Here is a 13,808-nt window from a genome sequence, read left to right on the forward strand (position 1 = left end):
TCAAATTTGAGCCTACCACAAATATTTCATTAGAAGAGGTTGTTTTGATGCTCAAATATCTTCAAATTAATCATCTCGACATTAAGATGTATGCCCATGAAAAAAATGGATTTCAAGTTTTGAAAATAGTGTATTTTGTAATGAATTTTTGGATCGTCAATTTTCAAAAATTTCATAGATCTGTCGATCTACACTAGCTTTGAAGCTTTAAACTTTATAAATAAATATAAAAATATAATTTAAGTCTAACATAAAGATTTTCAATATTTAAATCATATTCCTCATTGCTATTTGAAGACATGCGCTAATTTGATTGTTTAAAGCCTAAGCTCTATACAAACGGCACCCATAATATAAATAACTTGAGTTGCTAATCGTAAGTCGTAACTAATTTGTGCTTAGGGTTAGGCATAGAGGAAATCAGCTTCTGCAACTCCCACCAAGACCAAGAGAAAGAGTACAACCATGGTGATTTCCAGGTTGAAGAGGATGAAGGCTGTGCCCTCATACCAAGAGTTTTTCGACATTATCCTCTCTCCCACCCAGCACCACCAATTCCCCATCTCCGAAACCTATTCCCTTTCTTTAATGCGCGAGTTCTACCTGCACAAAGACTCCACCACCATATATGAAGAGGAGTAAGTACAAAACCATTAGAGAGCATGACAATGAAAACGATGGATACCCGGGAGAGGATGACAACGAGAACAATGCAGTCCCTAAAGAGCAGGACCTTTATGCAGCACACCTATTTATTATGGAAGGAGCCATAACCCTAATCAGAGACACATGAATCGGCCACCTCTTGAAAGAAGCAAAAACTCTTAGACAATTCAAATCTCTGAAGGTCGCTGCCATTTCTCGAATGAGCAGCGCGACGACTCCGCCTTTGATTACCTACCTAGAGCGAGCAAGGCTCCTCGAAGACGGGAAAGACCTCATTCCTTAAGCAGATCACTTGCATTGATACGCAGGTATTTCTGTGGGAATTCATGCACATAACGTCTTGTGTCGTGTGGGGGCCTGCACCTTACTCTTCTTCTTCGATTCGATGTATCAGGGTCGTCAGACCGTTGCTCAGGCCTCACTTACTTTTCCGCAAGTTGAGGCAGAAACAAACCCTTGTCCGTAGAGTGGAATGCAACAAAATCGATTTGAGGTCGGTCTATGGAAAGTTTAGGCGAGGGATTTGCTGAGTCAGACTAAAGCTGAGGCCTCGATGCAGTGCTCATGTTGCCGGCTCATTCCGAAGAAGGAGGGCGCGGCGCCATGGCGGTGAAGAATGGTAATCTTAGAAAGGAGGAGTCGGGATCGGCGTGAAGGACTCCATGAATCTGAATGATGCTTCAGAAACGGAGGAGGAAGTATTGTTGAGAATGGATTTAAAAGTAGTGTGCCCTGATATTTTCCAAAGACTGACTGGAGGAAGTGGAGGCGCGAGAGGGGCTTCAGCTAGCAGGCCACGGGAAGAAGATGAACCGGTTTACCTGAAAGGCACATTTACTTACTGATCGGGTTAATTTTATACATAATTACTCCTTAGTCCCTTGTCCTTTATTTATTTATGTTTTACGCTGAGTTCTTTTGGTTTTTGGGCACTACTATGATGTTTTATTATAGGGAAAAATACTTAAATATTGATGTTTTATTATAGGGAAAATTACTTAAATATCCGTTTTAGTTGATATTTTATTATAGGGAAAATTACTTAAATATTCGTTTTAGTTGATGTTTTATTATAGGGAAAATTACTTAAATGTTCGTTTTAGTTGATGTAATGAATGCAACCATCCAATTTCACATCCATTGATCAAAATTAATTGTGACTATCTTGTACCAAACGTAAATGGTCTCATTATATACTTCTTTTAAAAAGACTTTCTACATAAAAAACTAAACGCATACATGAATTAATGGATTTAGAATTGTATCCAAGAGTGTTATTACTTGTCTTTGACTAATGGGATCAAAACTTCGGAAGTTTATATATAACGAAATGAAAGTATACAAAGTTACCTTTTACTTTTAATGCAAAATAGGTTGCAGTCGATCTTGTCCATCATATTTCAAATCGGTTGGTGTGTGAAATGTGTGATTGACTTGACTCAAGTTGAAAAAAAATTTCTTAAACTTTATAACGCTCTAAGCCATTTAATTTATAAAAATTTCTAAAACTTTGCAATTATAAGCCATCCAATTTGACATGTAACAGTTTTCTAAAAAAGAAAAGTAGCCTCGTAGTATACAATCCCCGACTAAAATAGGTGCAAGAATGATGCTTTTATGATGTAATAATTATTCCACTTTTATATTGGTGATTCTATAAGTTTGCGGACTTCTCAAAATCCCACTCATTTCGTGTTAGTACCCCACCTTTCATCCCTATCAAGGGTTTGAATTTTGTTCCTCTCCCTCCTGCTGACGATTTCTAATTTGATCCATATTAAGTACCTCAAACTAATTCGTAGATGTCACGCATGTCCTTTTCCTCTTTTTTTTTTCTATTTTTTTTTATTTTTCAAAACCCAAAACCTAACCCTTTGCGGCCCTCCCATGGTAGCATGAAGTATTGAAGCATATTGGTGGTGATTTATGTGCTTTTATGATTCACCAAAATACAAATTATTTTGAGAAATAAGAAGTTAAGAAGGAATAGAGAGTTTGAGAAATAAGAAGTTAAGAGGGAATAGAGAGATAAGATGTGAGTGCTACATGACAATTAGTTTGAGGATTAAAATAAGTAATATTTTTAGGGTTCAAAATTACATTTTCTTATTATTTAATTATTTCATAAATTTTAGTATTGGGCCAGTCATATGATTAATAAATAAGAGTAATGATACTATGAGACCCTCCCACACTCATGTGAGTAGGACCCCCAAAGATTACCATTAAGTTTTTTACACAGATCTCTAAAAAAGTTATCATATGGGTGTGAGACGTTAATGGGTTTATTGATAACTTTCCTAGAGATCTTGTCTAAATTTAATGGTGATTACTTGATAAATAATCATGTGTATCATTACTCAATAAATAATCATGTGATTACTTGATAAAATAATTATTATTGACTACGATAAGATTTTCTCGAGGTAATTCTACGCTTTATTATAAGTTAATTATAATCAATAAAAAAATATCAACTAGCATTAAAGTAATTTACACCCCATTAGTTTTTATAAATGAGATAGATTAATGTGATGTCAAAAAATTAAACAAATTTAATAAAGATTCCCAATTTTTGTTCAAAATTAAAAAATAATCATGTATATTTTCTATTTGTAGCTCGAGTCCGACCTTTTTAAGTGTGTATAATATTTTAATTTTATTTTCTTTTCTTTTCGTCACATAAAAGTAAACTAAACTTTGGGAGTTAATGCTTTTCACCATCTTAGATTTGTTAATCTTACCTAAAGATATTTTAAATAAAAAATACTCCTTAAAGTTTTGACAGTGATAGAGGCATTTTGGTTATTTTTGTTTAAATTAATTATATTTTGTAATATTTTTTTACATGTGAGGAATATGAATGCCTAAAAGTTAGCATAACCAGAGTGGGACTTTAATGTGACATTCAAAATAAAGAGAATTTTTATTGGGAGTTTTAATTAGGAAATCAATTCGAATGTATATATTTCCTTTTTTGAATGTTAAATCAAATCGAATTTTCCCATGAAAAAAGATAAGAGATTTTTACCGGTACTCGATGATAATTCATAAGGTATATCATAAATATGTTGCATTGCTAATCCTAACGAATTTGTGACTAGGGTTCGACGTTGCAGAATAGAGGAGGAAGTTGCAGAGTGATGAGCTTATGCAACGCAACTCACACCGAGAGAGAGTGCAACAATGATGACTTACAGGTTCTAGCGGCTTACGGCTGTGCCCTCATGCGAAGAGCTTCTCGACATCATCTTCTCCCCCATCCAGCACCACCCATTCCCTATCTCTGAAACGGATCCCCTTCCTCGAATGCTTGGGCGAGTTCTACTTGCGCAAGGTCATGCATGCTCGCCGCAGCCTCCTCCGCATTCTCATGACGATCTGTGGTTATTTTCCCGGATTCCTTAATATCCCTCGTTTCTACGTCGAGCTCTCCTCGTAAGAAACACCACCATTTATGAAGAGGAGAATGGGGAAAAAAAACCAAAATGGAGAAATTGACGATGAGAACCATGGATTCCCCCAGAAGAGCAAGGTTGTTATGAAGCACACTTGAGTATGATGAAAGCCTGCCGCAGGAACTGCAATCGAAGAAATCTCCAAGGAGTGTGGCTGCCTCTTGAAAGAGGCGAAATCTCTTAGACAGTGAAAGTCTCTGAAGATCACTGCCATTGCTTGCTCAAATGTGCTCGTGGGTCACAAATAATCGAAGAAATCTCCAAGGAGTGTGGCCGCCTCTTGAAAGAGGCGAAATCTCTTAGACAGTGAAAGTCTCTGAAGATCACTGCCATTGCTTGCTCAAATGTGCGCGTGGGTCGCAAATGATCGAAGAAATCTCCAAGGAGTGTGGCCGCCTCTTGAAAGAGGCGAAATCTCTTAGACAGTGAAAGTCTCTGAAGATCACTGCCATTGCTTGCTCAAATGTGCGCGTGGGTCACAAATAATCGAAGAAATCTCCAAGGAGTGGGGCCGCCTCTTGAAAGAGGCGAAATCTCTTAGACAGTGAAAGTCTCTGAAGATCACTGCCATTGCTTGCTTAAATGTGCGCGTGGGTCACAAATAATCGAAGAAATCTCCAAGGAATGTGGCCGCCTCTTGAAAGAGGCGAAATCTCTTAGACAGTGAAAGTCTCGGAAGATCACTGCCATTGCTTGCTCAACTGTGCGCGTGGGTCACAAATAATCGAAGAAATCTCCAAGGAGTGTGGCCGCCTCTTGAAAGAGGCGAAATCTCTTAGACAGTGAAAGTCTCTGAAGATCACTGCCATTGCTTGCTTAAATGTGCGCGTGGGTCACAAATAATCGAAGAAATCTCCAAGGAATGTGGCCGCCTCTTGAAAGAGGCGAAATCTCTTAGACAGTGAAAGTCTCGGAAGATCACTGCCATTGCTTGCTCAACTGTGCGCGTGGGTCACAAATAATCGAAGAAATCTCCAAGGAGTGTGGCCGCCTCTTGAAAGAGGCGAAATCTCTTAGACAGTGAAAGTCTCTGAAGATCACTGCCATTGCTTGCTCAAATGTGCGCGTGGGTCACAAATAATCGAAGAAATCTCCAAGGACTGTGGTCGCCTCTTGAAAGAGGCGAAATCTCTTAGACAGTGAAAGTCTCTGAAGATCACTGCCATCGCTTGCTCAAATGTGCGCGTGGGTCACAAATAATCGAAGAAATCTGCAAGGACTGTGGCCGCCTCTTGAAAGAGGCGAAATCTCTTAGACATTGCAAGTCTCTGAAGATCACTGCCATTGCTTGCTCAAATGTCCGCGTGGGTCACAAATCTGGGCTCCACTTTGGAATACCTAGAGCGAGCAACGCAGCGCATGCTCTTCCATCGACCAGAATTTCAAATCTGTCCTTCTATTTGGCTCCTCGAAGACAGGAAAGACCACATTCCTTAAGCAGATCATCAGCATTGATGCTTCCTCCTCCCTTGAGGTTGATTTCAACCTTCTTGTTTCTGTGGGTTTTACAGTGATTGAGGTCTCGGAGAGTTTCCTCGATGAGGAAAAGAAGAGCACAATCGCCATCGCCTTGTCATGTCTGAGTGCGGCGGCATGCTCTATTTCTTGGACCGACGTATCTGGGGCGAGTCGGCGGCATGCTCTTTTTCTTGGACGTATCGGGGGCGAGTGGTCAGAGCATCGCTCAACAGGCCTCACTCTTCCATAGCGTCTACCTAACATGCCCCTCAACAGCCCTCACTCTTCCATTCCATGGGTTGAGGATGCGTCTACCGAACATGCCCGCCTCCCTCCGTGGTCTGCAACAATATTGATTTGAGGCCCATGACAAGTATAATGGGAGAAGAGAGAGATTTGCTGAAGCAGGTTGATCTCAAACCCTCAGGAAGAGGACCCTGATGCACCTCTCATGTTGCCTATGAGAGCTCATTCGTTCAAAAGAGGGTGCCATGGTGGTGAAGAATGTAATGTAGCATGCAAAAGTAGACTAAGGTGGATTGACCATGTATGATAGCAGACTCAATACAATACCATATATGATGCAGGCCTAGAACAATGCTCGTTAAGGAATACTAGGTAATTCAAATAAATGGAACAAGGGTAGGGGTAAAAATTTACCCAATTTGGATCCGAAACCTAGATTTCGGACCTTATTCAGATTTGGGTTGGACACAAAATTTGGATCTAAAATCCGGCTTCAAATCCAAAAATCAAATCCGAATTGAAATTCATGTCGGATTGGGCAGGTGGATCCGATCCTAATCCAACCCAATTTTTTAAAATAGTAAATTTTTATTTTCTATATATAATTTTTTTAAAAAATAGTATATAATATGGATTTGAATCCAGATGCATATCCGATGTATATTATTCGAATCTATATCCAAATCCAACTATCCAAGATCCAATTTGAACGCAGATCCAACAAGAATCTAATGTATAGTATTTAGATCCAGATCTCGATCTTGTTGGATCCAGATCAAAATCTGATCCATTCTCACCCCTAAACAAGACGTAAGCCCAAAAGGGCATAATTGAAAGTAAAGAGAAAAGATATAAAAACTACTTTTAATGAGGATATGATCTTTAATAGAACAAAATAACATAGAAAGTTGTTTAGAAGTTGAAAAACCCTCTAATTGATCATTTGTATGAATATGAAAGAAAAAAAAGATTTCAAGTGCAGCACATTATCTGGACTACCCATTTTTAAAATTTTCATGTGTTCATAGATCTACTTGATCTGAATTTTTTTTTATATTTTAAAATTTTATAATTAGAAATAAAAATAGATTCTCAAGCCATTCTAAGAAAAATTTTTTATCAAAATTTTGTTTATGATAAAATTAAAAGTGCGCCTTAATTCGATTGTCAATGATTGCAACCTTATTTAAATCACACCCTTAAAATAAACCAGATTTGACAAATTTACACCATAAACTTTTATTGGATTTGGGACAAGGTTGCAGCCCCCGCAGCCGCGGCTGCACCAAACACCCCATGAGATAGCAGCCAGAGAAAAGCCGAGACTATCACCCGGCAACGGCACGGACTTTCAACGTTTACCGGGATTCTACGTCACCCAACCATGACTTTAATATGAAACGCAGACCAAGACTCCAACAGTGCTTCTGAGCAAGTAGAGAGAGAGAGATGGCAACGATGGAGGTGGTGCACAGGAGTGTCAAGACGAATGGGATAGAGATGCACATAGCGGAGCAAGGGAGCGGGCCACTGGTTCTGTTTCTTCATGGTTTTCCTGAGCTCTGGTTTTCATGGCGACACCAGATGGCATTCATGGCGAGGCATGGGTACAGAGCAGTGGCTCCTGACCTTCGAGGCTATGGCGACACCGAAGCCCCGCCTCTGCCGTACACGTCTTACACGGTGTTCCACATTGTCGGAGACATTGTCGGCCTTCTTGATACTCTAGGAGAGGCGCAGGTGTACTTTCTCTATCTATAACCTTTTCAGAGAGAGATTAAAACACAGTGATTGGAGAGAGAAATAATTTGTTGCTCTCCTTCCAGAGAGAGAGAGAGATTTTCATTTATAGGGAGAATGACACTGACGATAACTTTTTCAGGCTTTTGTGGTTGGACATGACTGGGGTGCGCTGATAGCTTGGCACCTCTGTTTGCTCAGGCCCGACAAGGTCAAGGCTCTCGTCAATTTGGGCGTCCCCTTTTGGCCTCGCTCGCCGCTTCGCAAACCCGTTGAGTCCATGGCTCGAGCCTATGGCGATGGGTTCTACATCAACCAGTTTCAGGTTACAATTTCTCTATCTACTTTGCTCAAATACCTCATGTGTTATCTAATTTTCTATACTAAAATTTGGATAGGGACTTGTCAATTGATCTTCGTTTGGACTCTAGAATTGATTCCTGTTGAGCTCCTCATGGGTAATCTGGGTTTTTTGTTTTTAAAGTTTTTTATATAGTAGTTTTTTTTATCTATATCCTTCTTCATTCATCAGTGATATTTAGTTTTGTACTCTGAAAATTTTTGAGAAACACCTTTCTTCTGAAGACCTTCTCATGGTCTCGTAATCTCTTACTTGATGCATCTTTTTTCTGAGAATTGGGGAAAGTGGTTTGGTGCTCGATATCACAAACTCTATGATACAATCCAAACTCATTTCAGTCGTTGTATTCTTCTCCAACATTTTTTCTCAACTTGAGTGAATATTCCATATTGATTAGTACTTAGAAATTTAGCAGATCAAATACTCCACTTTTGTACCTCATAACATAGGTCCAATTCATACTTGGACAATCAATGGACATGAAAAACTTGCATACTATTATAACACGCGCTCAAGGGTATCCAAACAGTATATGAATTTATGATAGCAAACAAAAATTTACAACCCTCTTTAACAAGTTAAATATTTCACCTTCCTTCAGGTTGTTCCACGAATTGAGCTTATTCTTATTCAGTGATGTCACTTTCTATGAAATGAAAATTTTTTACTTTCAATTGCCCAAAAAAAATAAAAATTAGACTTTCTTTATGTTCCAGTACTGGTAATTCACAATTTTACAAGAATTTGAAATTTTACTCCATATGTAGTCTTAGTGAACTTTGTATTTGTAGGAGCCTGGAAGAGCTGAAAAGGCATTTGCCTGCTATGATGCTTTGACAATTATGAAGAAGTTTTTGCTGATCAACAAGCAGGATCTATTGATTGCTCCGCCTGGGCAGGAGGTCATTGATTCTTTGGAAATTCCATCATCACTACCACCTTGGATTACTGAAGAAGAACTGCAATATTTTGCCTCCAAATTCCAGAAATCGGGGTTCACGGGGCCTCTGAACTACTATCGAGCGATGGATCTGTATGTTCAATACCCAAGCCATTACTTGATATTTTTACTGAAAGATGCTTGTTTTTTCTTTGCTAAGTTTGTTTAGATTTTTGCTCCACTCTAACCCTTGAAGTTACCGAATAATCTATGTATATTATCTTTTATTATTTTATTTCACGGCTGGAGAGAGACGAGGATTTTGTGCTGAGTATGCAGCAATTAAGTAATATTGGCTTAAATGTTTAAATAGATCAGATGATTTTCTGTGCTTGATCTGACTGATGGTATGCTTTCTACAATTTCTTTACAACTCATGCAAGTTAAAAGATCATGTATAGTGCCCCAAAAGGAGTAACTTTCTTCTTTGCCTATCTTGTCTATCCAAAAGAGGCTTTCTTGTCCCTTACACCGGTGCGTACATAACTTCATACGGTTTGAGAAGGCATAGCTTCAAAGAAATGTCCATGAAAGGGTTGATTTACTTATAAACTATATTTATTCTGATGCTTATTTTCTTCAATTTCAATATAAGCAAATGGTATCGTTATTTGACAAATAAATATCTTGTTATTTTTACCTGTTTTACTGGCTTTTGTTTATTAGATTGGAGATGGTAATGAAAGACATTTTATATCTATATATTTAGTATTAAAGATACTACAACTGCTTTATATCTGCACAGAGGCACTTGTTAGACACAGAAATATTTCAAATTTAGTTATATATTCATTATGATGCATTCATAAATTCATTCAAAATTAGTAGATGCAAACTATGTCAAAATATGGTTGTAGACTAAATCTATATGTACCTTACCTCAAGGTTTCAGTCTAGCATCCCACAGACCCGTTAATGTGCAGAAACATTACAAAGAGAGAGAGAGAGAGAGAGAGAGAGAGAGGTGGGGGGTTTATAATGTAGTAGCTAATCTATTGGGAGAATGTTCAATTTAATTGCTAATTTCTTATTACTTTTACATTTTTGACACTCAAAAGCAGCTCTTATATTGCTGGTATATGAACCGAGTGTGAATGGTTTTCATGTACGGCAAGTATGGCATCATGGTTTTAGGAACTAGGAAATGATGATGTTGTTTGCGGAAATTTAGTAAATGATTTATCCCTATAGTTTCTGAACTTTCTTTGACTTTCCTATTTCTCACATTGTTGCAAATTGGTTTATGAATGCTCTCAAAATTTAGAAAGTTATCGGACTGAACGTTTGTATTGAATAACCTATTGTAGGAATTGGGAGCTTATGGCGCCATGGCAAGGGGCAAAAATCAGTGTCCCCACAAAATTTATAGTAGGTAATGAAGACATTGGGTTTCAATCTTTTGGGACAAAGTATTACGTCATTGGGCCTACATTCAAGGAGTACGTACCAAATCTTGAAGTCATGATAATTGAGGGGCACCACTTTATACAGCAAGAGAAGGCCAAACAAGTGAATGATGAGATACTCTCCTTCTTTGGAAACCGTTCAGCTCTGTAACCCATCCCACAAAAAATGCACTAGCAACACCTTTCCACCAATCTCATGAGCAAGGGTTAGAGTTTCTCTTTCCTTGTTTTCCTTTTCTTCTTTGATGGCTCAAGTTGCTAAATAAGTTTCTTTTGCTTCACAACAATATGAATGAAACAGTCCTGTTTATGATGTCCTGTATATGAAGGACCTGAGTGAGCTATCAAGTATCAAAATGTCTATTGAGTCTCTTTGAAAGCATGTGAATAGTAATTATTCTCTTGATTGTATTATAAATAAGTCTTGTATGGGTGCTGGACTTCTCACAATGACATCATCATTTCTCTGTTCGTTTTGGATGGACAAGCAGTGGAATTCAAGCCCTTGACATTACATTGCACTGTCCTTGGCACCATGCCAAGAGCCCAAATCCTCATGAGTGTACGGTTTCAGCTATATTACTGAGGATTTCTCCCCGTTTATGTTCTTTATAGTCCCCATCTGCCAGAATGTTTTCTCTTCCAGGGGATAATCATGTCTTTAAGAGTGAGAGAGCTTCTCAGTCCCTCTCCACTCCAATTAACCTATGCATTCCTGCAGAGTGTCATACCCTGTCAGCAATCCCTTCCACAGTTCCATACCCTACATCAGAATGCCAAAACCTTAAATCCCTTCCGAATCTCCCTAACCATACCCAAAAACAAAATATTGCAAATCTCCATATCCATACCTTGACCTACAAGAACATTTGCCAAAACCTCCGAACTTAACCAAAAAATTGAGGTCTCTCCAAAAAGCAACCACCAGAATCCAAACTTTCGTCACCCACAAACCCTAAATCCCCTGTGAATCTCCCTAACCATACCTAGTAAGCTCAGAAACACATCCATACCCCATCCAGGCTCCCTGGGCTCTTCCCTCACAGATAAACCAAATCTCGAATGAAGCATATCCATCAATTTCAGTTCATGAGGAGCACTATGCCAAAAGGACTGCTCTACTTAGTTCCTCCTGTGTTTGAACCTTCTCCCCTCCTTGAGGCAATCTCAGTGGCATCATAATGTGGGCAAGGAAACTATGGAGTTTGCCTCTCTTCCTCTTCTCTTCCCCAATTATAGCGAAGCTCAGCAAGCTCACCACACCATAAATATGTAATTTTACAAGAGCGTGTCTCAAATTGAGTCCATGGATTTTTAGGGGCCGAAAACACAAAAGAGAGTATGGTTGAAAGCTTGGATTGATGAGATCTCCTATAAACCTGGTCCTTTCAGCAATGGGTGAAGTTTGATTGTGTTAGCTGACGAACTTGTTTATGTGCATTCCCCCTCCAACATCCATCTTAGACATGGATTTTGGATCCAAAATTTCTGGAGTCATCGGTCTTGATCACGGTGATCATGAATCTAAAATAATAAATAAATTTTTAAATTTAAAAATGGATTTTTTGAAATTCTTTTTTGCACCATTCACGTTATTCTTTTATAAATCATCAAATCTGTACCATTTTTGGAGCTGCGAAAATATGGATCACTATCCCTGCTTAGGCTGCCTTCTTGAGCAGGCTGCCTTCGAGTTATTTGGGCTACAAACTGTCTTCTCCAGAGTCTTTCATAATCTTGGTTTGTTTTTATTGTCAATTTTGTTCTCTTGTCCCTCCTATGGCTTCAAATTGTGGTTTTCGACCATGTGTGACCCCCAGTCTCAGGGAAGATTCTTGGGCTGAACTACACCACGTCCAGTTGAGTACTCCCTGCCATGCTGCATTGGGGGAGATTTCAGCATAAAAATAAAAGCGGGGAGAATAATCTCCAGTATGGTTGGCTGTAGCAACTTCATCAACAGTCTTAGGTGGTTTTTTTATCAACCCAAGTTCAAAAGAACAAAAGAGAAGGCTTAACCGTGGTGAGAGCAAAGAGAGGCTATGAAGGTCAAAATGACCAAAGTCAATGTTAAAGAGGGAGAATGCTTCAAATTTTTTTAAATCAGAGGCTGATTAGACCCAGTTATAGCCCTTGGGGAGCATGCGTGTGGGCTCAGAACATGTCAATTTAAAAACACTAAGCTCTAGAATCAACTTGGATATGGTCAATACGATCAAGGAAAGTTTTGGCTAGAACAAATCGATCACTTCCAACTGGATTTGGAGCAAAACTACAAGGCTATAACAGTGATGAAAGTGCGTAGGCCGGCCCCTATTTATTGATGAAAACAATTTGGTTACAGTGCACATACACTCTGGAAATGATGTATATATGATCATTAAAGTCCACGCATTTAACAGGATTAAAATGAAAAAGAAATATTGCTGATTTTGGAGTCCCAAAAGGTTTCTTGCCCAAACATGGGGAAACCATTTGTAATGTTCGGATATTTGTTATGTAGAGTTGTGCCATTCATAGCATCTCTTGGTAGAAAAGATTGCAGCACTCATGAAAATTATTGTGTAAATTATACAACTCTTGTAATTATTGGTTATTCATATTTTTATTTTCGTTAATATTTATAGTAATATAATTATCATTAGGATATCAATTTAATTAGATCAGAATTATTTTATTAATGCTAAAAGATATGCTGCTGCTGCTAGAGCATACTGTCGATTTGTTCCCTCGGGTAAATCTCAAGCTAGGCTTGGGGATATAACGCCTTAATCCTATCGATCAAACTCAAAAAATCGCATGTTTTATGTGCTTGAAAAAATAACATCCCAAGAATGAACATGGAACATCAAATTTTCAAATGGCAAGATCTATGTGTTGAAGAACTCAAACTCCACTTCTTCTTTTTTTGGAGAATAATCATGTAGTTATTTTTAGTTGGATCTCAAAAACTCAGAACGAAAAAAAAATAAACAAAAAAACAAAAATTTTGAAATATCTCTTTTACCCAAGGGAGCTAATATAGAGTGTGGTATATAGTTAATAAATCCACCATGCAATACGTTCTAGTGTTAACCCTTGCAATTCAATGGTTGTGAAATGTTATATATATATAGAGCGTGCGGTTTGTATAGAGCCTAAGTTCTAAACAATCAAATTAGAGCCTACCTTCAAATAGTGTCGAGAATGTGGTTTCAATATTAGAGAGTTTTGTGATAGCTTTAAAATATATTTTTATTTTTATTTATAAATTTTTAATCTTCAAAAATAATATAGATCAAGCAAATCTTTGAAAACTTCAAAATCTTGAAAATTGAAGGTCCAAAAAAGCATTATAAAATGCACTATTTCCAAAATTTAAAATCCATTTTTTCTCATGTCCACACATCTTGATGTCAATACGATCAATTTGATGATATTTGGGCATCAAAACAACCTTTTCTAGTAAAATTTTGAAGGTAGGCTCTAATTTGATTGTTATATATATATATATATATATATATATATATATATATATATATATATATATATAT

The 13,808-nt window shown here is 37.8% G+C and overlaps 1 protein-coding gene across 1 annotated transcript; it reads left to right on the forward strand.

The window, feature by feature from the left end:
• Positions 1–7,249: 7,249 nt before the first annotated feature.
• On the forward strand, positions 7,250–10,725 carry LOC18429282 (epoxide hydrolase 1). The gene is made up of 4 exons (XM_006838568.4): positions 7,250–7,568; positions 7,711–7,893; positions 8,721–8,962; positions 10,177–10,725. The coding sequence occupies exons 1-4, from the start codon at positions 7,278–7,280 to the stop codon at positions 10,424–10,426; spliced, it is 966 nt and encodes a 321-aa protein (XP_006838631.1). The 5' UTR covers positions 7,250–7,277; the 3' UTR covers positions 10,427–10,725.
• The last annotated feature ends 3,083 nt before the right edge of the window (positions 10,726–13,808 follow it).

Source organism: Amborella trichopoda, chromosome 3 (genome assembly GCF_054954075.1).
Source record: "Amborella trichopoda isolate Santa Cruz 75 chromosome 3, AtrichopodaSantaCruz75HAP2 v2.0, whole genome shotgun sequence".
Classification (NCBI taxonomy): domain Eukaryota; kingdom Viridiplantae; phylum Streptophyta; class Magnoliopsida; order Amborellales; family Amborellaceae; genus Amborella; species Amborella trichopoda.

Coding starts and splice junctions, on each gene's coding strand:
- LOC18429282 (XM_006838568.4), top strand. CDS start 7,278: ATGGCAACGATGGAGGTGGTGCACAGGAGTGTCAAGACGAATGGGATA. Junction 7,569..7,710: donor ATACTCTAGGAGAGGCGCAG/GTGTACTTTCTC, acceptor TAACTTTTTCAG/GCTTTTGTGGTTGGACATGA. Junction 7,894..8,720: donor TCTACATCAACCAGTTTCAG/GTTACAATTTCT, acceptor TTGTATTTGTAG/GAGCCTGGAAGAGCTGAAAA.